Below are 23,916 nucleotides of genomic sequence, written 5' to 3'. Positions count from 1 at the left end.
TTGGTTCCCCTACATCCTTCATCTTTCTGACCCTCTCCATCGTCTCCTCGACCGATTTGAGGGGAAACACCGACTCTTCCCACACCGAGGAGTTTCTCAGATACCTTGCTTCTCGGTCGGGTAACTTCCTCACTAACTTGCTTAGGATGGTGTGTCTCTTCCGCAGGACCCAGTTGGTGGCCTGGGAGAGACTGGTAAAAAAGGAACTTCAGTGCTTTTCCCCCTGAACTGATTAACTCGCTCAGCAAGGACTGGTTCTCAGGCAGAGAGAGATCATGTGAGGACTGGAAGCCCACCAAAGTGCACGCCCACCAGTCTAACCAAGAAGACACATAGACTAGATCCTGGGCCATGTCTTCCATCATCGAGGTCTCCATTGGGGAAAAACAAACTGGGGCCGCGGATGCCCTGTCCTCCGTCGCCCCTTGGTTCAACGTGGTGACCGCCGACTCTACTGCACGGGGTCCCCCACGGCGTCCTTCCGGGACGTAAAAACTTTTTTGGGTCTTAAGGCCAGGAAGAAGGTTCGAGGCACTCTGACCCCTAGGGGTGTCTGCTTGGCTGGCTAAGAACTTGTCTATGTGCTCCATCCCTAGTTTTACGTCTCGTGCTAGGGGGAGCGCCAAGGAAGGTCTCTGTTGGACCGGATTGTCCACGAGCCCGCTGAGTCCTGAGAGCCAGGCTTATTCCGCCGAGGGCTTGGGCTCATCCAACCTATGGTGTCGTCTGATGAGGGCCAAGACCTTTCGATAAGAGGAGATGTCATCTGATGAGCACTCTCCTCATTCTACCAAGGCATCCGCTACCAACTCCTCCGCCCGAGAAGACTCGTCGAGGGCGGGAAGGGGAGAGCGGGAAGGGAGCAGCTTCTTCTCCTGCCTCGTAACTGACGGGCCTGCCAGCAGGATGGGCGAATCCGCTGGGACGAGGGTATCCGTCATGGGCCTACCTTGTCCCGCGGGAGCCCCTGTGGCTGCGAGCTCCTCGAAGCATGAAGGGCGCCCCTGGTGCTCGCGGAAGACCGCCGAGGTGGCCGCTGATGACGCCAAGTCTCCCGTCCTGAGGAGCGCCTCCCTCCGTTGGGCTGAAGAAGCAAGAGCCCTCTTGGCCTTAGAGTCGTATAGGGAGGCTTAATGCGACGTCCCCTGTCGGAGATCTGGTCTGCTGGAGGAGTAGGGTCGCGAGGGTGAAAATGAGGCTCTAGGGAGCCAACCGGAAGTAGTCGCGGGTGAGGTAACCTTAAACAACTCACTCCGGGGTACTGTAATTCTAACCCACTTATCATTCGAAGAGCGATTCTTCTTGGACTTCTTCTTTGAGGCCTTGGATCTCTTCCTGCTGTGCCTGGAACGAGAACGGGACTACTTCTTCCGTGACTTTTCCTGCTTTCTCTTAGAGGACTTTGGACCTTCGTCCTCCGACGAAGACAGATCCGAGGAAGAGGATGACGACGAGGAGGAGAGGGAGTCCGCAGAATCTCCCGAGTCGTCCAAATTCGCAGGGGGAACTCCGCGTCGGTTCTCTGGCGAAGAGGGTTGAGGAAAGACGGGTGGGAGCGTTGACGAGGGCACCGGGGGAGACCGTGGAACCTTCTTTCGGTCGAACCAAGCATCGAACTCCTCCTCTAACCTTATGGGGGACCTGAAAGGTGTCCTTGGTGGATCCCATGCGGCGGGGTCCGAATTAGATGAGCCTGCCTTCTCTGGTTTGTATTCGTATAGGAATAAACAAAAGTATATTAGCAACATCATTTTGTAAATCTGACTAAGTTATTTGTTTGTATTCGTGTAGGAGCAAACAAACGTATATTAGCCACAGAGTTTTGTAAATGTGACTAAGTTATTCAGCAGAAACCTTATTCAGAATAACATTAGTTAACTCATCTCTAAAATAACCATTTGCATCTGAATCAGGAAGTAAGCAAAGAGATCAGGAGAAAGACTGCTATCTGTACTTTAATAATCTGACAAAGCACTGGCATTGCGGTAGTACAAGCTGTCTTTAATCTCTAAGCTAACTATTTTTTTTACACTATTCTTATACAAGATATGAGGACATCTTCACCTCATTCAGGTATTTATAACGAGAAAATAATCCATCAAACAAAATTTTCCATGGTTGGTAGCATATTTTGTGTATGGATCAAGGGATCGTTAGGTAACTGTATAAAGCATGTATCACAAGTTCTAAACTTCAAAGGCATACCTGCAGTCATTAAAAGAACTAAAAAATCAACAACCACAGCAGATAAATCAAGATAAGGGTTAAATATGACCAATTCGAAGATAATTTGTATTTTTCCTACCCATAAAAACCTTAGCTATTTACAAAGGGTATTACTTTTAGCGTAGCTGAAATGGCGAGCCATTAGAATTTAACGAGGGTGTATTACCCCCGCGCTAGTTAGCGGGGGGGGGTAGGGGAGTGGTAGCTAGCTACCCCTCCTCCCCCTCACACACAGGTGAATACTCACTTTCACTTAGAGGTAGGACTTGTCTTGGGGGACAGGGCTGGCGGGCAAATATGTGTAAATAGCTAAGGTTTGTATGGTTAGGAAAAATACAAATTATCTTCGAATTTGTCATTTGTTCCGTAACCGAAATACAAACCACGCTATTTACAAAGGGTGACTTATCCCTTAGGAAGGGTGGAAAGTCCCCAGCCATACTGGCTTTGGCTTTACCCGGGGACTCAGAATCCGAGTGAGTCGCACTCGAGAAAAGGAGTCCCTGCACCTCAAGCAAGGAACCATGTGGCCTACGTAAGCTTGTGTGTGAAGGAAGAAGTGTGACCCGTCCTAGGCAGTTGACCTGGAGTTCCAGAAGGAACTCTGGGTTAGGACGTTCCCAATACCACCTCGTCAGGGTATGGGGGACGCGACAGTATTGACTCAATACTCGGAACACAAGGAAGCATGGTTTACCTGCAGAGGTTCGAGGTCAGCTATGCAGAGACCAGGATGCTGCTTCCCCGTAGAGGGGATGATGAAGAAAGAAGTAAGGGCCAGACATACTTCTTTCGTTCATGCAGATTAAAACCTGATAACAATGCCCTCAACCTTCTGCTACCTGTCCAAAAAGGAGCCTGAGGTTAGACCAGCTGTTGTGTAGCCACCACAGAGCGATAGAAAACGTATCGAGACTCCTGTGGGTCACGCCCTGCAGGAAGCGGGCTGCGAAGGTCATTAGACGCTTCCAGACTCCAGCTTGTAGCACCTGCGTCACAGAGTAGTATTACTCGAAGGCGAGGGACGTTGCGATGTATCTAACATCGTGCTGTAGGGCCACGTGATGGGGGAGGGTCCGAAGACAGGTCGAGATGAATGTCCTTGAGTCCGGGCTGAAGAGGTATACTGGTGACTATCCCCCCATGTCCTCCTTGTGCTCCCAAATCGGCTGCAACTGAGGACAAACTGCAGCTGTTCCCAGCGCTAACCTCTCGATTCCTTACTGGCAAGAAAGAGAAGGTCTTGGGACATCAGACACAGAATGGAGACTCGAAATCTTGAATGAATCGGACCGAAGGGCCGGGACCCTCAGATACTGAGTCTAGCCAACAACTCAGGAGCGAGCCTGAATGTTGCCTTCCCCTCTTCCTTAGAAAGGGGGGAGTAGTAAGAGACCAAGAAGGTTGCTTACACACTGGCCGTGGCCAGAGTGAGCAGAAGACCCTAGGCGGAATACAATCCGAGGCCTATCGTAAAAGGGTCTTGAGAAGATCTCTTAAAGGACTAAAAGTCCGAGCCATGCTCCAAGTTGGAGGTCTTCCTCCGACTAGGGCAGGGACGATCGTAGCTTCGCATGAGCGAGGATAGATCCAGCGGGCAGGAAAAAGTTATTCCTTTAAGCCTGAAGGTCAGGGAAAGGCTGAGCAACAGGCTTCATTGCCGAGAGCGGAAAGGAGTTTCCTCCCGCCGAAAGGCAATAAGACTATTATTGCTGGAGAAGAGGCCTCAAGGGAAGAGGTGTATCTCCCACGGCACCAACCACCTTAGACTCTTCACTTTGCCTGGAAGACCCCTGTGGATGACTATCGCAGATGACGCGACCTCCGTACCGCGACTGTAGCGGGTTGTCTCTTCTAGAGGAGGAAGCGTAGTGTCTCCAGGCATGAAGCCGAAGCGACGCCCCGGTTCGGGAGAGATGTCGCAGTGTGGTTGCTTGAGTAGTCTGCGCCGTGGGAGAAGCTCTCCCGGGAGTTCCGTCAGGGGAAGCAGAGGGTCCAGAAACCGTTCTGCGCATAGTCCCAGTGGAGCTCTCCCATTGAAAGGTTGACAAACAACCTGGTCTTGTTGAGACCCATTGTCCACAGACAAAAAGGAGGGAAGACGCAGGCGTCGAAGTTGTCCCACCATCACCGGAATGCATCTTGCCAGAGTCTCGGGGTCTGAGACTGGGGAGAAGAATAGCGGAAGCTTGAGGTTCCAAGCTGTCGCGATCAGGTCCCCCAGACCAGCACTTGCTGGTTACCCAAGGTCAAAGACCCCCAGGTACACTCTCTCTATGAGGCTCTGCTCGGATAGTCTGAGAGAAACATTCCCCTGCCTGGAATGAGAGAGCCGATGGTGGTATTGAGAGAATCTCAATCATCCCGGTATCTCTACTGCAAGATGTGAAGGTGTGAAAATGTGTCCCCTGCTGGTTAGAATGAAGTCGACGCGCAACGGGGCGACTCGGCAGGAGCTGTAGGATCTGAAGAGGGGCCAGACTAAGGCCCCTAAGCCTGCCTGAATGATGGAGAGGTATCCTTCAGGTCTTGACCATAGGCCTGGACCGGAACCTGCCCCCCCCCCCCCTTTCCTTTGACGAGTCCGATAACCGCATCAAGAATGTGGGGAAAGGACTAGAATATCCACTACCATCAAGAGGCTCCATAGGTCAACACCCATTGCAGGTCTAATAGTTCCGCTGGTCCCATAGGGCCAGGGAGTCCGGTTAAACATTGCCTGAAGCCACCGGAACTTGGATCGCCCCACATGGAACTTATCCTGAGGCGACCGTTCGGACTATAGACGGGTCAATGAGGAAAGAAGAACTAGGAAATGTTCCAAGGTAGGGCTGAAAGCTCTGCTTGACTGAGAACAGGTACTGCGACTCTCCTCAGTCTTGCCACAGTCAACCGAAAGGAAGGCTCGGAGGATGTGGTAACAGAATCTGGCGTCCCCAGGTGGTCACCCATCCAAGTACCGACGTTGCTTAACCTCGCTGGACGGACGAGAAGCGGGGTTTCCAATGTGGTAAGGCGGTTGACTCAATATCATGGCCAGATACTCCAGATGTTGAGGCAGAGGAAGAGAAGGCTCCAAGAAAAATACCATGAGCCCACACTCATGGTAAGCATCCGGAAGCTTGTCCCGGCGCTGAAGAAGGTCGAAACCCGAGCCTACCGGAGTTGACCAGCCCTCCAAACAGCAGAGGAGGCGGAAGCCTGCACCTGAGCGGCCAAGAGGAAGGCAGGGAGAGTTCTCTGGGGAAACAAACCTGCTATGCCACGGCGGGATAGCCACACTGCATCATAAGCAGGAATACTTGCAGTCTAGGCTGAATTCGACGAGCACCCTGGAAGATGGATGGAATGGAAACTGAAATTACCCGTCCTTCCGATCCAGGGTTTAAGGAGTCCTGTCGCCTCGTTACCAGACTGATCGATTCTGCTGGTCTACGCTGGCCGAAGTTTGTTCGACAAACTTGATCAGGGCTGAGAGGTCGACTATGGACATCCCCTCTCAGATCCTTCCTTACAAGAAAGGATCGACTGAGGGGGCCGGGGGTGAAGCCGTCGATGATCCTAAGGAAGACCTTCGCCTAAGGTATGGATCATTCTGCCCAACCGGGCAACTCTGCTGACGCTATGGCATAGAGGTTCAGAGACACTGAATTCGCTGACAGAGACGGCAGGCGCGATATCCTTGGCTACTCACAGAGATTGTGCGGGAATGGGCATCGGGAAGCTGTCATTCGGATGAGTAACCTTAAGCATCCTCCCAGCGAAAAACCTGCAATCCTAGAGTTCGTGAACTCCTTTTAGGACTATGGCCCCCCGGGGGAGTCTCCCGTGCCATCTGTTCCTGACAGGAGGAAACTGCAATTGGACACCTTGTCCCAGTTGTCGTAGCCGATAACTTAGGCCGACGTGGTTGAAAGAAAAGGGCGCTGGAGCCCTGCAGAGTCTGGAAGAAAGCGCCTTGGAGGAGTGAACCGGAAGTCGATTTACTCCGCACAGCAGCTGTCTAAGTCTCTGTCCTTGGCCACAAACAAACTCTTCTCAAGGATGGAAGGGTGTCTGAGGTCGTCGACCTCCACAGATGAGACACCCGAAGGAAGCCCTCAGTCAGCGTGTCCACATGGTACAACATCGAGCTTGTCCGCAAGTTAGATACTTAACGACAAAAGGCCAAGGTGCCTGAGCTCGAGAGGCCCTTGATCTTCCTGTAGCTTCCTTGAACCAAACCTCGGGCCGTAACCGAGGAGGGAAAGAACCTGGTAAGCTCCCAGAGGAAGAGGTAAGCAGTCACCCCTTGTCCGATGGAGAAATCTCGAACGGAAAGCCCCCCCGCCAAAAATCCTTCCAGGGAATGACGGGGAAGGGCTAACCCAGGTTCAGCAATAGAGGAGTGTTGCTCAGATCTCCCTTAAGTTTCTCCTATTCTTGCAAGTGCCATGCTCTGTGTGTACGGGGTGAGGCAGTGTTCTGGAAATACGCTCCAGAAGAACTCGCCAGGCTGGTCATGCTGCGAAAACCCCATTGGGAATCGTGGTCGCAATTGCCCTGGAGCTCGCGCGACGGGAATTCCTGGTGGTCGGCGAGCGATAACCCATAGACGAGCAATGGATACTGCAAGAAATAAGCCGACATTTGTGCGAAGAAACACTGTAGGTTCGCGCGACGGAACACCATCCGTCCGCGCGATGGAAAAACCGTCGGTTCGCGCGTGGGCGAACATTGGAGAGCATGAGCGTAGACGTGCAGGCACGTGGGCGTGCGGTTGCACGGGCGAGCGGTCGCGCGGTTGCACGGGCGAGCGGTCGCGCGGTTGCACGGGCGAGCGGTCGCGCGGTTGCACGGGCGAGCGGTCGCGCGGTTGCACGGGCGAGCGGTCGCGCGGTTGCACGGGCGAGCGGTCGCGCGGTTGCACGGGCGAGCGGTCGCGCGGTTGCACGGGCGAGCGGTCGCGCGGTTGCACGGGCGAGCGGTCGCGCGGGCGCGCGGGCGCGCAGGCGAGCGGTCGTGAGGGTGGGCAGGTGGATGAGAGCGAGTCCGAGGCGGCGAACGCAAGCGTTAGCGCGATGGCGAGGAAACGCGCTGCCGCGTGGGCAAGGAGGACCGCTGGCGATATAGATCAACAAGCGATCGGTGGTGAGCTGGTGAGCGCTAACACGCAGGTTGGCGATGGCGCGTTGTGTTATGCCGACGCGATGGTCGAGCAGTATGCGCAGGTGAGCGATCGTGCGTTGGCGAGCAGTATGCGAAGGTGAGCGATCGCGAGCAGTGATCAGCATGCGCCGGGTCGTGCGATGGTGATCAGCATGCCAGGGTCGCGCGATGGCGAACAGCATGCGCAGGTCGGCGATCGCGCGATGGCGAACAGCATACGCAGTTGAGGGTCGCGCGATGGCGATCAGCATGCGCAGGGTCGAGCGATGGTGATCAGCATCCGCAGGTGTGCGGTCGCGCGATGGTGATCAGCATCCGCAGTTGAGGGTCGCGCGATGGCGATCAGCATCCGCAGTTGAGGGTCGCGCGATGGCGATCAGCATCCGCAGTTGAGGGTCGCGCGATGGCGATCAGCATCCGCAGTTGAGGGTCGCGCGATGGCGATCAGCATCCGCAGTTGAGGGTCGCGCGATGGCGATCAGCATCCGCAGTTGAGGGTCGCGCGATGGCGAGCAGCATCCGCAGTTGAGGGTCGCGCGATGGAAAGCAGCATCCGCAGTTGAGGGTCGCGCGATGGAGAGCAGCATCCGCAGTTGAGGGTCGCGCGATGGCGATCAGCATGCGCAGGTGAGCTAGTAGCTGGCGAACCATGTTCCTTCAGAAGTGTTGGAGAACGATGGCGTGCCGGCTGTAACATACGTGGGCGATCCGGAGATCGCTGGCGAGCTGATGATCGCTGGCGAGCTGATGATCGCTGGCGAGCTGATGATCGCTGGCGAGCTGATGATCGCTGGCGAGCTGATGATCGCTGGCGAGCTGATGATCGCTGGCGAGCTGATGATCGCTGGCGAGCTGATGATCGCTGGCGAGCTGATGATCGCTGACGAGCTGATGATCGCTGACGAGCAGAAGGCTACGCGTGGAAGCCTGCGCAAAGAAGAAGAGTCCTTGACCCCGACCTGAACCGAAGTTCTAGATCGCAAGGGCGAACGTGGGCGCACAGAGCGAGTAACAGGAACCAACAGGAACCACAGGGATGATCATCTTGAAAGCGCTGACGAACAGGAGAGCGCTGATGAGCAGAAGAGCGCCTGTGTGCTCACACTGAGCAGGAGCAGGAGAGAACACAGCAGAAGGGCGCGCAGGGAAACCCTGACACGCAAGGGAAGAACCCCCGTGGGGGCAACCCTTAGCCCCGAAGGGATCGTTGTCCGCCGGGAGACTGATGTCCGTCGGAAGACCGCTGTCCGTCGGGAAGACCGTTGTCCGTCGGGAAGACCGTTGCCCGTCGGAAGACGAGATCAGACTGCTGTCCATCTGCATCAAGGCGGAAGATCGAGAAAAAGGAGTTGTAGGCTGCAAACGGAGATCCAAAAAGGCGCCTCAAGCACCCTTATAGGGAGATGAGAGGCCCTTACGACGAGGCGGACGGTGGGCCTTTCGGCGTGGGAGGCCAACAGCAACAGCAACAGGAGAAACCTCCGAAGAGGAGTCTCTATGAGTGTACTCTCTCGCGAACGAAAGAGAAACACTTCGTGGAAGAGACTGGTCAGCCAGTGACCTAAAAGGAGCAATCCTCCGAAGAGGAGCTCCTGCAGTTGCCCAGCCCCTTGAGCGAAACTGCAGGTGCAACCGCTCAGCACCAAGAGCATAGTCGCACGAAAAAAAGGCAAGAGAAGAACCCCCCAAAAGGGGAAAAACTCAAGCCTGGACAGGAAAAACTTCCCTCGGAAGGAAAGTTACCCGCCCAAGGATGCAAGCCTCCTGAGAGTTCTAAAATGAACTGGAGAGCTGTCCGTCGTCACGGGAGTACTACCAGTAGAAGGAGACACGCCCCTGACGAAAATACAAGGGGGGAGGCAGCAACAGCCGAATCCCCAGGACTCAACCAGACAGCTCACACCGTTGCTATATTACAGAAACGAACTAGATCGGCAACTGTAAAAAAAAAATAAAACAAATAATATTAGTACACATTCATTCCCCCGGGAAGGCTCCGAAGAGGAATCCCGAGAGAAAGGAACAAGAATTACACAACAGGCACGTGCCCTCACAACCACTTACACTCACGGAAGGAGAGCTGTAACCAAAACAGAATTATAACAATTATAATTATGTAACTATGTAATTATGAAATTTAAAAATGAATGAACACTAAAGAAAGAACGAAAACCCCGAAAGGAATCGTTCTACAAGCTGAAAAACAAAAAACAACTACAATTAGATTCATAACTAATTGAGACAAACATACGGCATAGCAACCCCCCACACGGAAAGGAAGCTAGGCTACAAGGCCGTAGTAACACGTAGTAAAAGGGTGAACGACCTCAAGAGAGAGAGAGAGAGAGAGAGAGAGAGAAAGACATAAGTCAAACTCGATCGCCACCCATAAAATTACGCCGTGGTGGCCTAACTGCCGAGGCCTCCACGTAGATATCGTACACTACACACACAAATCTGAAAAGGAAACTTACTCATTTCTATACTCAAATATATATACAAACATGAAAACATGTTTACATATATATTGAGTAAATGAAAAGTAAGCGATTAAGTAAAGACAAAACAAACAATGGCTGCCAAGCGAGGACCAAGACAGAGACGTCTGTCACAGTCTGAGCCAAAAGTGAAAGTGAGTATTCACCTGTGTGTGAGGGGGAGGAGGGGTAGCTAGCTACCACTCCCCTACCCCCCCCCCCCCGCTAACTAGCGCGGGGGTAATACACCCTCGTTAAATTCTAATGGCTCGCCATTTCAGCTACGCTAAAAGTAATACCCTTTGTAAATAGCGTGGTTTGTATTTCGGTTACGGAACAAAAAAAATTTCAAGAAGCAAACAAAAATACTTCTGAACACAAGTCAACAAAATCAATGTGAGAAAAAGAACCAATTAAATTGACTAAATGAAAAGAGGGAGACTGAGGCTACAATCCTTAGGAACAAAGTGTTGTTAGTTTTGTTTTGAAAAAAAATTAAATCTACTAAAACTACTAAACCTAATAGCAAAATGAATATTTGGCAAGATTCATTGACCTAATAAACTATTCCATAAACTTAGTAATGTACTATATAGGGTGAGGCAACTTGAATGATTACTAGCGAAGTTAAAAAAGGTTGCAGTGCCACCACCCCACCCCACCCACCAAAAAAAAACAGAAAATTCAATATACACTTGGACTAAACTTACCGTCATTCCCTTCCTAGGGTCATTAAGAACAGCTGGGATATTCTGTGTAGATGAGAAAACCCCCCATTTTTCCTCTCCATTTCTGGTCTGTGACTTTGATATAACTCCTGTGTTTCCTGAAGTAAACAATTACATAAAAAAAAAGATACCTAAAAAACAAAGCATACTTATCACTACCATTCTTCAATTCATATTTGCTTCACCTTGTCATTTTCACAAAAATTCTTTCAGCAAAACACCTAGAAATATAATCTTAATTATAAAAAAAAAAAATTTAGTACTGTAGTAGTATAATAAGTTAGTAAAACAAGACCAATCAGTCACATTTCTAGAATAGTAAGAACTGTCAAAAGCATTTCTTTTTAAACTAGTATCTAAAATTTGAGGATGGTAAAATCAAAGAACTTGGACAACTGAGTAGGAAGAGACTCAAGGAAACATATAAAAAGTCAAAGGCAGAAACCAACAAATGGTATGTTGTACTAAAGATTGCATTTCTAACATTAATTTCACAACAAATCCTTGACAGAGTTCAACGGGAGTATAAAAATGACTCAGGGGTCTTGCTAAATTAGTCTATACAACCCACTTAGTACCGAGCGGAAAAATCTGATGGAAAATCACTATACAAACCCAATCTAACTTTTGATACAAAATACCACACAATATGCAACAAATCTCAAGTCTTTAGATAGTCTAATAAAATAAAATAAAAAATCTAAAAACTTTAAAATACAGTATATTCTATAAACAATATAAACATACAGTACTTTACTTTATACATAAATGTTTAGGTACTAAACTTAGTTTAAGGAATGCAATCTAAGAAATAAAACTCTGTTATGGGATATATAAATGCTATGAATCCAACTTGATGGAACTACAGAAGATCCCAAACAATTTTGCATCAACTTGGAACAGTATATAACATGCTATAAATATTGTGTTACTTTTACAACATCTATGATCCTATATGCCCAACACCCAAACATAATTAGTAAAAATTATATTGAATTTCTAGTTATTTTCTGGAGAAAATTTTTAAAGAATATTAAAATTTCAAATATCTTTTAAAATAATTTGTAATTTCCTTGATATAGAAACTTGAGTCCTTTAAAATCAGAGTATGACCTTAGCTACAATGTAAAGGCCATTAAATCATAAACAAAGTACAGTATCGCTAATTATTTAACGACAAGTGGCTGGGGGGGGAAGACCTGCACACCCACCTGTTGCAGAATAGCCATTTTTTACTCAAGGCTCAAGACTGAGAAGTGTTTGTGGGTGTTTTAAATCAGAGGATTCAGGTTTGTATAGTTAAGAAAAAGATTTTGTTATTTGTGTATTGTTTTAATAGGGCTGAGTTGTGCTCCTTAAGAGAGGATTTTAATGATCCTGCAGCCAATGCCTTAGGGGTCAGCCTAGAAGTGCCACAGCCTCTAAAGATTACTGCTCAGTAGAAAAGGGAGTCCTAACTCGTCATACTCCACCTTTTCACCGCATCGTCCATTTCTTGGTCTGGGAACAGAGCCTAGCTCTGTTTTACTGGAGCATTGCAAAGGTTAGAGTTTACCTATGCCACACTTATTCCATAGCTTCCACATTACAGTTTCTGCATTAAAATACCTTGCTGGCCCACTGGTTTAGGACTGGCGTGCCAAAAACGTAACAGCTTTGGCCCCCGACAAAATCAGGTCAGTGAACTTCCTCTTCTTCTCGGGATCACTTAGGTTTGGGGAAGATGTAAAGCATGATACTGCATTGGACCCAAGGTCCAACAAGTACATTGCTTGTAGGCTAGCCAGGGAGGTGGTTTCCATGGGAGAAGGGCTCAATCCCTCAGGAACGTATAACCTACTTTTACTGGAGAGTGTTGAAGGTAATATCATGTACAAGCTGCTTGCTACTAGAGAACTTTTGGGTATGGAGATCTATATGCTCATACTATTGATTGCCTCTTCGGCAAGTTCTGACCAGGAAAGCTCTTAAGATAGATGGCTTTAATCCTTAAGGGGCACCAAAGGGCCAGTCAATTGCAGTCTTGCCTCTGTTTACAGGTTTCCTTAAAGCTTTCCTAGAATTATTTGCTCCCTGATCAGGGTTCTCTCCCTGTGCATGGGTAGGCCCTTGGTTGGGAATTGTAGGATCTATGGTCTCCCTCGGTTATTCTTTGCACTGAAGGGATGGTTTTTCTCTTTGTTGCTTATCATCTTCCGTTTCTCTAGTTCAGAAGAATTATAGTCCTATATTTTCCTTGGGTAACTGGGCTACTCACTGTACCGGTGAAAGGCTCATCGGATGGATCCTCGGGCTGACTCAGTACCATGGTCTGGAAAATGCATACATGAGGCGTTGGCCAAAGGGGAATCGTGATGTGGACGACAATCATGTCCTTGTAGCGATACAATAATAATAGTGTGTGAAAAAGTTTCTTAAATCTTTTAAGTTTAGTCATGAATAAATATACTGTAGTAGCCTTGATCCCCTCTTAAAAAAGGTCTTGAGTAATGTGTAAAAAGTTTGGTTTTTGTTTTTCTTAACAGATAACTGGCAGCGCCCTACTCCCTGTAGCGAACTGTGATGGTAGCATCAATTAGTGGTGGGCCCTTATTCATAGTGTAGTGGAATGTGCAATAGGATTCTAGGCTATGGACTAGTTGACTTCACTGATCAGTGTCCCCCCCTCCCCCCAATGTATGTAACCCTCCACCTGACCTACTAGTGTCCCTCATATTTTTTTCTTGGGCTGCTAATGTGAACGATCCCAGTTCTGAAGTGAGGCCCGCAGGCTGCAGGAAAGTCATCTTTGTGTATTCAGGTTGTGAATGGGCATTTTGTCCACAATTTCATGAACTGGATCAAGATCCTTGTGCAGCACCAATGATCGTGTAGTCATTAGCATATAAGTAGGACTTAAGTGTATATTTTGTATTTTCATTTTCCCTGTGGTTCTTCTGCATCTGAGCATCACGTTTTCCTGTGATTTTTACGCATACATACATACATGTATATAGAGTGAGACGGCAGTATCCGATATATATTGCATGTCTTTTTAGTTTGTACTTGAAGTACAATTAAATTTAGAAAGTGAGAACAGTAATGTAATGTGATGTTTTATATATTATGTACTAATCATTTCAAGTAGAAAGGACATTATAAGTGATGTCTTTTGCTTTGTAGGCATGTTATGGTTGTGATTTATAAGAAAATTATTCCTAGAGATATTGTTTAAAGAAATAACAGTTGCATACTGAAGTGTGATGACCTAGGAGTACAGAATATGCAATAAGCAGGTTTTAGTTATTTACCTAGTACAGTAGGGGACTCAGCAGTATGAAGCTTCATCTGTGGTGGAAATGTGGGAGGTTGGGCTGTGGCACCCTAGCAGTACCAGCTGAACTCGGCTGGGTCCCTGGTTAGGCTGGAGGAACGTAGAGAGTAGAGGTCCCCTTTTTGTTTTGTTTCTTGTTGTTGTCGGCTACCCCCCAAAATTGGGGGAAGTGCCTTTGGTATATGTATGTATGTACCTAGTACAGTACTGTACATACAATATTATCATGTACTTTAATGTACAAATTCAGGTATTTGCAGTACAGTATTTTCTCTGCAGTCTATATACTTCCTGTCCATTTGAATTAGTAAATTTTCAATAAACATATAAATTTGTATTGAGAGAAGTTCTGTAAGCAAGCAGAGTTGCATCTCATAAAGCCATGTTTTTCTATTGTAACGCAAATTTATAATAATAGTAATTTTAATAATCTAGGCAATTATGTTCAATCATTATTTCAAATCACAGGACAATAATATTTTCCCTATGTACTGTGCATTTTTTTTCTTTTTTAATAGTTTATATTTTTGTAAACACTGGTATGAAAGTGCGCCCCCCCCCCCCCCCACTCCAGCCACTAATTTTTCATATGAATTTTGTTTATTTCCTTTCTAAAGAAAATCTTACCTAATAACCAAGCTGCTACATTTTCTTAGAACTTGGTAAAGATTACAGGTGAACGAGAGATGGTATACTCAAGCCTTTGCCCTGTATACAATCAAGGGGCAAGATTGAATGTCATGTTGAATGGAGAGTTACTTGAGGAGGTGGATCAGTTTAAGTACTTGAGGTTTATGGTTGCAGCAAATGGTAGAGTGGCAGCAGATGTACGTCAGAAAGTGAATGAAGGATGCAAAATGTTGGGGGCAGTTAAGGGAGTAGTAAAAAATAGAGGGTTGGGCATGAATGTAAAGGGAGTTCTGTATGAGAAAGTGATTGTACCAACTGTAATGTATGGATCGGAGTTGTGGGGAATGAAAGTGACGGAGAGACAGAAATTGAATGTGTTTGAGATGAAGTGTCTAAGGAGTATGGCTGGTGTATCTCGAGTAGATAGGGTTAGGTACGAAGTAGTGAGAGTGAGAACAGGTGTAAGAAATGAGTTAGCAGCTAGAGTGGATATGAATGTGTTGAGGTGGTTTGGCCATGTTGAGAGAATGGAAAATAGCTGTCTGCTAAAGGAGGTGATGAATGCAAGAGTTAATAGAAGAAGTACAAGAGGAAGGCCAAGGTTTGGGTGAATGGATGGAGTGAAGGAAGCTCTGGGTGATAGGAGGATAGATGTGAGAGAGGCAAGAGTGCGTGCTAGAAATAGGAATGAATGGCAGGCGATTGTGACGCAGTTCTGGTAGGCCCTGCTGCTTCCTCCAGTGCCTTGGATGACCACGGAGGTAGCAGCAGTAGGGGATTCAGCGTTATGAAGCTTCATCTGTGGTGGATAACGGGGGAGGGTGGGCTGTGGCAGCCTAGCAGTACCAGCCGAACTCGGTTGAGTCCCTTGTCAGGCTGGGAGGAATGTAGAGAGGAAAGGTCCCCTTTTTTGTTTCAATTGTTTGATGTCGGCTACCCTCCAAAATTGGGGGAAGTGCCTTGGTATATGTATGTATGTACAATCAAGGGGTGGTACCCAGTGCCCATTTCTTTCTTGACTGTTTACTTTTTGCCCAGATCTCTGGGCATTCCACCGTATTTTTTTGTGTGCTGCGAAGTTAGTGTGTGGCAGGCATTCTGATACTACGAAGTCTGCATGCTAGGTCACACCACAGTCTGCAAACCACTACAGGGACTCCTTATTTCGTGCAGGTCTCCCTCCCAAGATCTCCTCCTCTGAAGATATCCCTTTAATCTAGGCCCAGCCATATCTTTGAGCATGAGCTAGTGACATGTCATTACTAGGGTAGTGCCAGCTCATTTCTAGGTCACAAATGAGTGAATGATCTAGATTGTTGGAGTGTCACGTAACTGGGGACTGCTCTCTGATGTGAAAATGTGAGTGAGCATATGAGCCAGTGCAAGCAGATGTGCTCTCTATTCCCATAGAACAATCAGGTGACTGACTGTGTCTATCAGAGTGACAAGATGACTCTACATATACTGGTGAATCCACATCTACAGAACAAGAGAAAGGAGTTGTACTCGTCGAACGTGTCGAGTGCTCATTCTCCTTCAAAGGCATCGTAATAGAAGGGCATATGTGTGCAAAATGTTTTAAAGCAGAAGGGAGACCGTGAGGCAGAGAAAGCGTGTCTAAAGGAAATTTTGCGTGCAGACAAAGTCATATCCAAGGAAGAGTGTCCACATGCTGTGGAGAACTTAGCAGGGGAAGAGCGGGAGCGTACCTGAACAGGGAAAATCTTTCCCACCACCCATTAATGGAGTGGTAATATTTGTACAGGGCTGCGCTCAAAAGAGTGCATGCTGCTAGCTGAGCGCTGTCTGTGAGATAGGTTAGTGCACGGCAACTGTAAGAGAGCACATGGGGTGAGCACCGTGTGAGACCGTAAACAGAGGAGTGCATTCAGTGTGTTTATGCACGTGATAGAGATGAGTGCACATATTTGGGTGAAAGCATCAAGTGTGCATATCCAAATAAGTACAACGAACACAAATACGCAGGTGACCAAACAAGTGCCCATATACAGGCGAGAGCTATGAGCCTGCATATCAAGGTGAATGCAATGAATGCTCGCAAACAACTAAGAGATTGAATGCAGCCAGGATCCCTCTAAGAGCTGCATATGCTCGCTCAATTTGGAGTGTGTGATCTGGTAATGACCACAAAGAGTGACAGCGAACTGGTAAGCGTCCACATATGGGAAAACGTGATGAGCATGAAGAGCATGCATGCATAGAAGAGAGGGATGATGATGCATGGATAGGAGAGCATGATGATTGCTAACTTGAAGCAGAGTGCAGTGACGACACGTGCTTAGGAGAGCGTGATGATGAGGTGGACGTAGGAGAGGACAATGATGGTATACGTATAGGAGGACACGATGAAGGAGTGCACAAAGGAGAGCACGATGATGGTGCACAAACAGGATAGCAGGATGGGCGTGTACGAACTGAAATAGGTGATTCATGTGATTGTAGAACATGAACAGATGAGAGCCTTGTGTGCAAGGGATGGATGACCATGATCAGAACACAATGAGTTCACCATTACAGGTGAGCATAATAAGGGAGTGAATAATGGTGAGCATGATGGGGCCACATGATTGGTATGCATGAACAAGTGAGCCTACTGGAAATGCATGAATAAGAAAGAGCAAAGGGAGTGCACACAGGTGAGCACAATGAGCGCTGCGCATATAGGTAGGTAGGGGTGATCTGTCTAGAATGTGTGCACTAACGAACAAAGATATGCGAGATGGTTGTGCATGCTCAGGAATGAACTCAAAAGGTCTCACATAGTGATTCGACAAATCTGATGAGACGATGGACCTCCATTTTCGTGACATCAACGCTGCATCTTCAAGGCACATATGACTTTTCACCTCTGCAGGGTGCGCAGTGATCAGCAAACCCAAAACTGCAGGTGAGGTTGAATAGATTGGATTATTTCGGAAAGGAGTGCAAGGTCCCTTCTTCTCCGAGGTTATTGTTGGTGTCTCCATGGTCTACGGTCCAGGTACTACTGAGAAGGGACCACCCCTCAAACCTAAAATAGTGAGTATCATTATGGCAATTTCCTAAGTGTTGTTTTTAATTTTCTATGGGTCACTAGAGGGGAAGAGTGCCTCTCTTAGAAAAGCAGCTACCTCTATCTAGTAGCTTGCGCAAGAGTAATATCACAGTCATCATCATCTTTCTTCATCACCGGTCCAGAGGAGGCTGAGGGTGAAGGGTCAGAAGTTCAGATACCGTAAGAACACCCACAGACTTCCTCTACTTCGAGGATGACCACAAAGGCAAACAATTCAATTTTGGCTTCTTTTTCCTACCGTACTCTACCCACTGCGCTAATGGGTAATCTCTACAATCATTGCAAGGGAAGACTGCAAATGCCCATAGCCCCTAAAAGAGGCACACAAAAAATTGGGATCTAAGCGATGCCTGCTCATGAAGGTGCCACACTTTTGTCCAGCCACCCCCCAGGGCTGGATTAAATGTCCAAGCATGATCTGTCCATTACAATATACACTTTCACTCTCTGATGAAAAAGAAGAAAACGATCAAACAAGCAAGATATGGACACTCAGAGTTAGTCTGTACAACCTGGCGTCTGAAGTCAAAATGGCATCCCAATTTGCTAGCGAGGGTACGTGGCTTCCCTAACACTCCTCGTTAATTACCAACACCTTGTTAAAACTTCCAACAGCTGAGATTCATCCAAGCTGAAATCATACTCCTATCAAAGGACGAGGGTTTACATTCGTGTGAGAACCGAAGGTAATACTTGAGTTTGATAGATCTAAACTAACGACTCAAGTTTTTTTATTGTTCTCCCATCTAAACAACAAAACTAAACTTCTCCATTATCGTTTTAAGTACTGTATTCCAATTGCATCATAATTCACATAGAGGTAGGAAACCTTGAAAAAATCAAGTTTTGAAGATAAGAACTTTGAAGCTTACTGTACTATGTAAACAAATAGAAAAACTGTAGATGGCACTTTTCAAATAAACTGACCTTTGTACATGGTGAATACATGATGCTTAAATACATGGTCCTCGTAGTCTTGGTCACTTACTCCTTCAAGTGGCAATGATGAACAAACTCCATTATATCCATATCGGCAAACAAAACTTCCTCCTTCCTTTGTGCAATGACTGTCACGGATATGTCTGTCATTGAAAAGTTTACACAAATATCAATAATATATTTTTAGTTACACAACAGTAATATAAAAAAATCATACTTTACAAAGAAAAAAACATATTTGCTAAACATTAATTTTCAATGGCATAAAGTTTAGGTACTGTAGTAGTCTAGGTTAAATCAAGAAAAGGTACATCTGTAGAGCAAGTAAGGTGGTAGTAGGTAGTAGGTTGGACAAGGCAGCAGTCACATGTTGAGACACTACCACAAGAGAGGTATTGGGTCCTTTGACTGGCTAGACAGTACCCCATTGGATCCCGCTCTCTCGTTACAGTTCATTTTCCCTTTGCCTACACATACTCCAAATAGTCTTTACATATTCTCCTCTATCCTCATACACTTGACAACACCCAGATTATCATACAATTCTTCGTCACTCAAGGGGTTAACTACTGCACAGTAATTGTTAAGTGGCTACTTTCCACTTGGAAAGGGTAGAAGAGACTCTTTAACTATGGTAAGCAGCTCTTCTAGGAGGACACTAAAAAATCAAACCATTGTTCTCTAGTCTTTAGTAAGTAGTACCATACTCTCTGTACCATGGTCTTCCACTGTCTTGGGTTAGAGATCTCTTGCTTGAGGATACATTTGGGCACACTATTCTATCTTGTTTCTCTTTCTCTTGTTATTCTGAAGTTTTTATCCTCCTGTTATTTTCAATTTTTTATAATTTATATAAGAAAGATTTGTTTTACTGCTATTATTGTTATTAAACTTTTCTTGTAGTTTTCCTTATTTCCCTTCCTCACTGGGCTATTTTCCCTGTTGGAGCTCTTGAGCTTATTCCAACTAGGGTTGTAGCTTAGCAAGTTATAATAATAATAATAATAATAATAATAATTAAATATATATCCACACCCACATTGCTTTTTCTACCAACAATATACATTGCAAGATTGAAGCAATGACAAAATGACAACAAAGTAAAATATCATAAATTGCAAGATTAAAGCAATGGCAACCAGTAATAACTGTTAGCTCTATTGAAGAAGTAACAAAGAAAATATAGTGATGGAAATATCTGAACAAAGAATATGTTCAGCTAGCCTGCTTAGTCATTAAGTAGTTCATAAGGAGACTTTCAATTACGGTCTATTAAATTTCTTATTCCTGATCTAGATATTAATCTCTGGCACCGTCGTTCAATTAGTTCATTATGTATGTTGCATAAGATTTTTCACAACTCTGACCATCCTTTACATTCAGATCTCCCTGGACAATTCTATCCTGTTCGTAATACTAGGCAGGCAGTTAATTCTAATAGCCAGGCCTTCTTCATCACGAGGCTCAATACTACGCAGTACTCTAGAAGTTTTATTCCAGCTGTGACCAAGTTGTGGAATGATCTTCCTAATCGGGTGGTTGAATCAGTAGAGCTTCAAAAGTTCAAAGTTGGAGCAAATGCTTTTTTGTTGACCAGGCAGACATAGTCTTTTTATAGTTTATTTATGACATATTTGTTTTTGATGTTGTTGATAGTTTATTATATGACATGTCTGTTTTGACGTTGTTTCTTATTTTAGAATGATTTATTGTTAATATGTTCTCTTCATTTATTTATTTCCTTATTTCCTTTCCTCACTGAGCTATTTTTCCCTGTTGGAGCCCCTGGGCTTATAGCATCTTGCTTTTCCAACTAGGGTTGTAGCTTGGATAGTAATAATAATAATAATAATAATAATAACATTTCCTAGTTTTTACACGGCTCGGATGAAGGATGTTCTGAAATAAAGGAGAAAACTGAAGCAAAATCAAGTTAAAGAAGCTGGCCATTTATATGGGCAAGATATTAAAAGGAATGGATAAAAAGTAAGACTGAGCAATGTAATTTATTTGCATTATCTATTGATTAATTTTCTATCATCATCACAATACTAATAATGATAATAATGACAAATGAGAAAGTTTGGAGAAAATAAAAGTCTTTATTCAGCCCATATCCAAAGAAAATAAACTGATAGAAGACTAGAAATTGGGGAATTCCATAACTTGCTATTATGATATCCATTTCAACTTCTGTTAAAAACACAAGACCCATTTCTGGTAGCCCATGCATATCCCTCAACATCACAGAAAGAGTGCTGCTGTCTTACTTTCTGTCTCTTGTTTGCCTCTACTATACATATAACTTGGCACACGCCAATTAGGCGTAAAGGTGATCAAGTGATTGACACCCATTACCCAAGAGAAAAGAAAAGGCTATCACCTTCTAGTACACTGGGGATAAGGAAAGAAAACAATTGGTCTAAATGTAAAACCAAGATCACCTGTGAAAAATGGTAAGAGAAATTAGCTAAGGCAATCACGCACAACCGCCACTTAGCACTACCCAACAAAATTCATCCTTTCAGACAGGGAGTTAAACACCTCCAGTATATAGAGACTTAATATATAGAGGAGTACAATCAATTACATAAAATTTCAAGGCACAAATATGTAACATGGTGGACACCTGCAGCATAAAGAGACAATATATAGAGGTGTACAATCAATTACATAAAATTTCAAGGCACAAATATGTAACCTGGTGGTCAATAAGGCCATTATACAAGTTAAACAAAAAATAATGCTACAGTAGTACCTCGGTTTACGAGTATAATATGTTCTGGAAGAGAGCTTGTAACCTAAAATGCTTGTACTCTAAAACAATTTCTCCAATAAGAAATTAAGGAAATTCACTTGACGTATTCAACAAGTCCATAAATACCAATATACATTAATTTTTAAATGTTTGTAATGAAATTTAGTGAACGAAATTATAACCCGACACCAGGAATGAATACAAAATCCCAACTTTTTTTAATCAATTTGTATTTTCCCTAACTGTATAAAGCTGAGACCTTTAATTAATAGGGATATGACTTCAGTAAAGCTGGAAACAGCTGTTTAAACTTTAAATGGGATAGTGGTACTTACAGTAGTAGCTGGCAGGTTGCACACCTACCAGGTAGTATAAACTTCACTTTGACCTTAACCCAAGACTTTGTGGGGTGGTCTAAGGTTAATAATAGTTAAGAAAAATACAAATTAATTAAAAAATGTAATTTTTTTCTACACATAATACAAACCTTCGACCTTTAATAGGACTCTTAACCAGAGGAAGTCACTAAAACCTTTCTGGTAGATTTGCTGAACCAGGAAATGTCAATACACTTTGGTCAACTTCCTAACAACATTACCACAGAGATGTCACAGGTGTTTAGGTTAGGTCCCTACCAAGAGACTGTTAGGTAGTCATGAAGGAACCTACTGTACTGTATATCCATAGGATATTGTCTGAATGTACAGTATGGTCTTATGAGGAATGGGAACATACATTCCATCCATACTTCCCCTTGTCTGGGAGGATGGAGGGGAAACTTCCTTACAGAACTTGTCTGCAAAGAAAAGTTAATCGGTCATGAGGCTCATCTGCATCTAGCATACAATCCAGCACATAACGGACTGACTGCTTCAACCCAACAGGGGAAAAGGAAGAGAAAAACTGCCTGACATTCTAGCTCTATAGACTTATTTCGCAACTGTTACCTTGGACGAGATACAACTTGTCCCCTGAGGGAGGCCAATTGATAACACGGCTTACTGAGTAACTACCACAGGACCAAAGATAAGATTATTCAGGAACCAGTGAGTAAATTCCTAAGGATAGGCTAGTGAGAAACAAGGGTTGTCTGTTGTGCCAGACTCCTACCTTCAGGACTAGCACTACTGACAGGTTCTTCCTGAAGGTTAGAGAGGATCTGATATCCCTGATTTTGTGCGCTTGAAACAGAATACGTTTGTAATCTAATAGTATAAGCACACAACTGAGGGTGCACGAGTCAGGAGAAACAAAGTTCTTGGATATCTATCTCCCATTTCAACACAGGGAAGTGTCTTTGGTACTCCACGAGGGTACCAAAGATCTCTAGCCAGCAACGGCATGTTCTAAAAGGACTGAGTCACTCTAAACCCCGCTAAATGTGATTCGAGTTGTGCCAGCTAAAAGCAGTCTTTGGGACACAAACTCTGGACAAGGGAGAATTAGGTCTCCCTTCATTGAGAATGACTCGTGATATCTGATATGTCATGCAGTATGCTCATTGAAATAGTGCAAGGGTCAGCTCCTATGCTGGTCGATCAGGAGTACAGGAGGATCAGCTTGAGAGACCTAAGGACTTGAATGATATCCTTAAGGGACCCCAAGTTCCTGGAACAGAAAGATGTTTCAAAGCTACTCCTGAACCCAGACTAGACCTCTTCAGTCTGAAGTCTACATGAAAGTTGCATGACAAACTTTTCCAGCCAAGACCGAGAGGGGCTTCCTCGGCCAAGGAAGATGAAGCAAACCATAGTTCATTGCAGAGAGCATCAGCAAATCCGAATCCCACCAGGGTTTGGCACTCGAAAGCCTTCAAAGTAACATGGCAAATGAACTCATCAACACTGAGAAGATTATCTAGAGAGTTTGATATATTATAAGGAGACCTAAATGCTGCCGACTTTCCAGGTAAGGAAGAGCAGCTTACCAAAAACCATTCTACAGCTGATGTTTTGAATCAACCAAGTGTAAAAGGGTCGTTTGATGGCGATACCATCAGAGTAAAAAGCCTCTGTACAATTTCAGATGTTGGAAGGAGTCTTTGAACTTCATTATCAGTCTGCAACTGGGAGAATCCTGTAAATTTATCATCATACTGCATAGCAAGCAGGTCACGTTATGGTGAGAAAATGAAGAATTTATGCCACACAATGAATTAAGGACAGCCTAGAACCCTTACACCAGGACCCAGTTTATTGAGAGTATTTGTTTTAACAGTGCTCTTGCTTGAAAGAACCTTGCACTGCTGCATCACATCTTCTACTCACAAGAGTGCACCTGCTTCAGAAGGTTCCCCCGTTCATAACTTTAGAAACAAATGAAGTGTTGTCGGCCATTTCGCTATCAAGTGCTCTTTAAAACCTTTAAGAAAACTTACAAAGTAGATTAGCTGGAAGAATTCCCGGTAGGTTGATAAGCGAGTACATTCCTTTCATTGATCACATCCTGAGACTAAAGAAAATTCAGGCAAGAGCCTCATCCCTTCTCCGTTACCTCTATGGACAATAGATTCTCAGGGGAGAGAAGTACTAATGATAGAGTTGGTCATGTAACTGGTAGGGTAGATCATCCTGTATTACTGTTGTCAATCAACCTGAAAATATGGGGAACTTTGGTTGTAG

The 23,916-nt window shown here is 45.4% G+C and overlaps 1 protein-coding gene across 1 annotated transcript in view; it reads right to left on the bottom strand.

The window, feature by feature from the left end:
* Positions 1-23,916, bottom strand: part of scat (VPS54 subunit of GARP complex scat) — a 205,222-nt gene that overhangs the window by 149,782 nt on the left and 31,524 nt on the right. The window contains exons 4-5 of the mRNA XM_068351075.1: positions 18,526-18,680; positions 10,562-10,677 (exon numbers count right to left, since the gene is read on the bottom strand). Coding sequence (XP_068207176.1) covers positions 10,562-10,677; positions 18,526-18,680 — 271 coding nt within the window. The remainder of the gene's footprint in view (positions 1-10,561; positions 10,678-18,525; positions 18,681-23,916) is intronic.

Source organism: Palaemon carinicauda, chromosome 27, assembly GCF_036898095.1.
Source record: "Palaemon carinicauda isolate YSFRI2023 chromosome 27, ASM3689809v2, whole genome shotgun sequence".
NCBI lineage: Eukaryota > Metazoa > Arthropoda > Malacostraca > Decapoda > Palaemonidae > Palaemon > Palaemon carinicauda.
The sequence above is the reverse complement of the archived record's forward strand: the minus strand, read 5'-3'. Positions and strand labels throughout refer to the sequence as shown.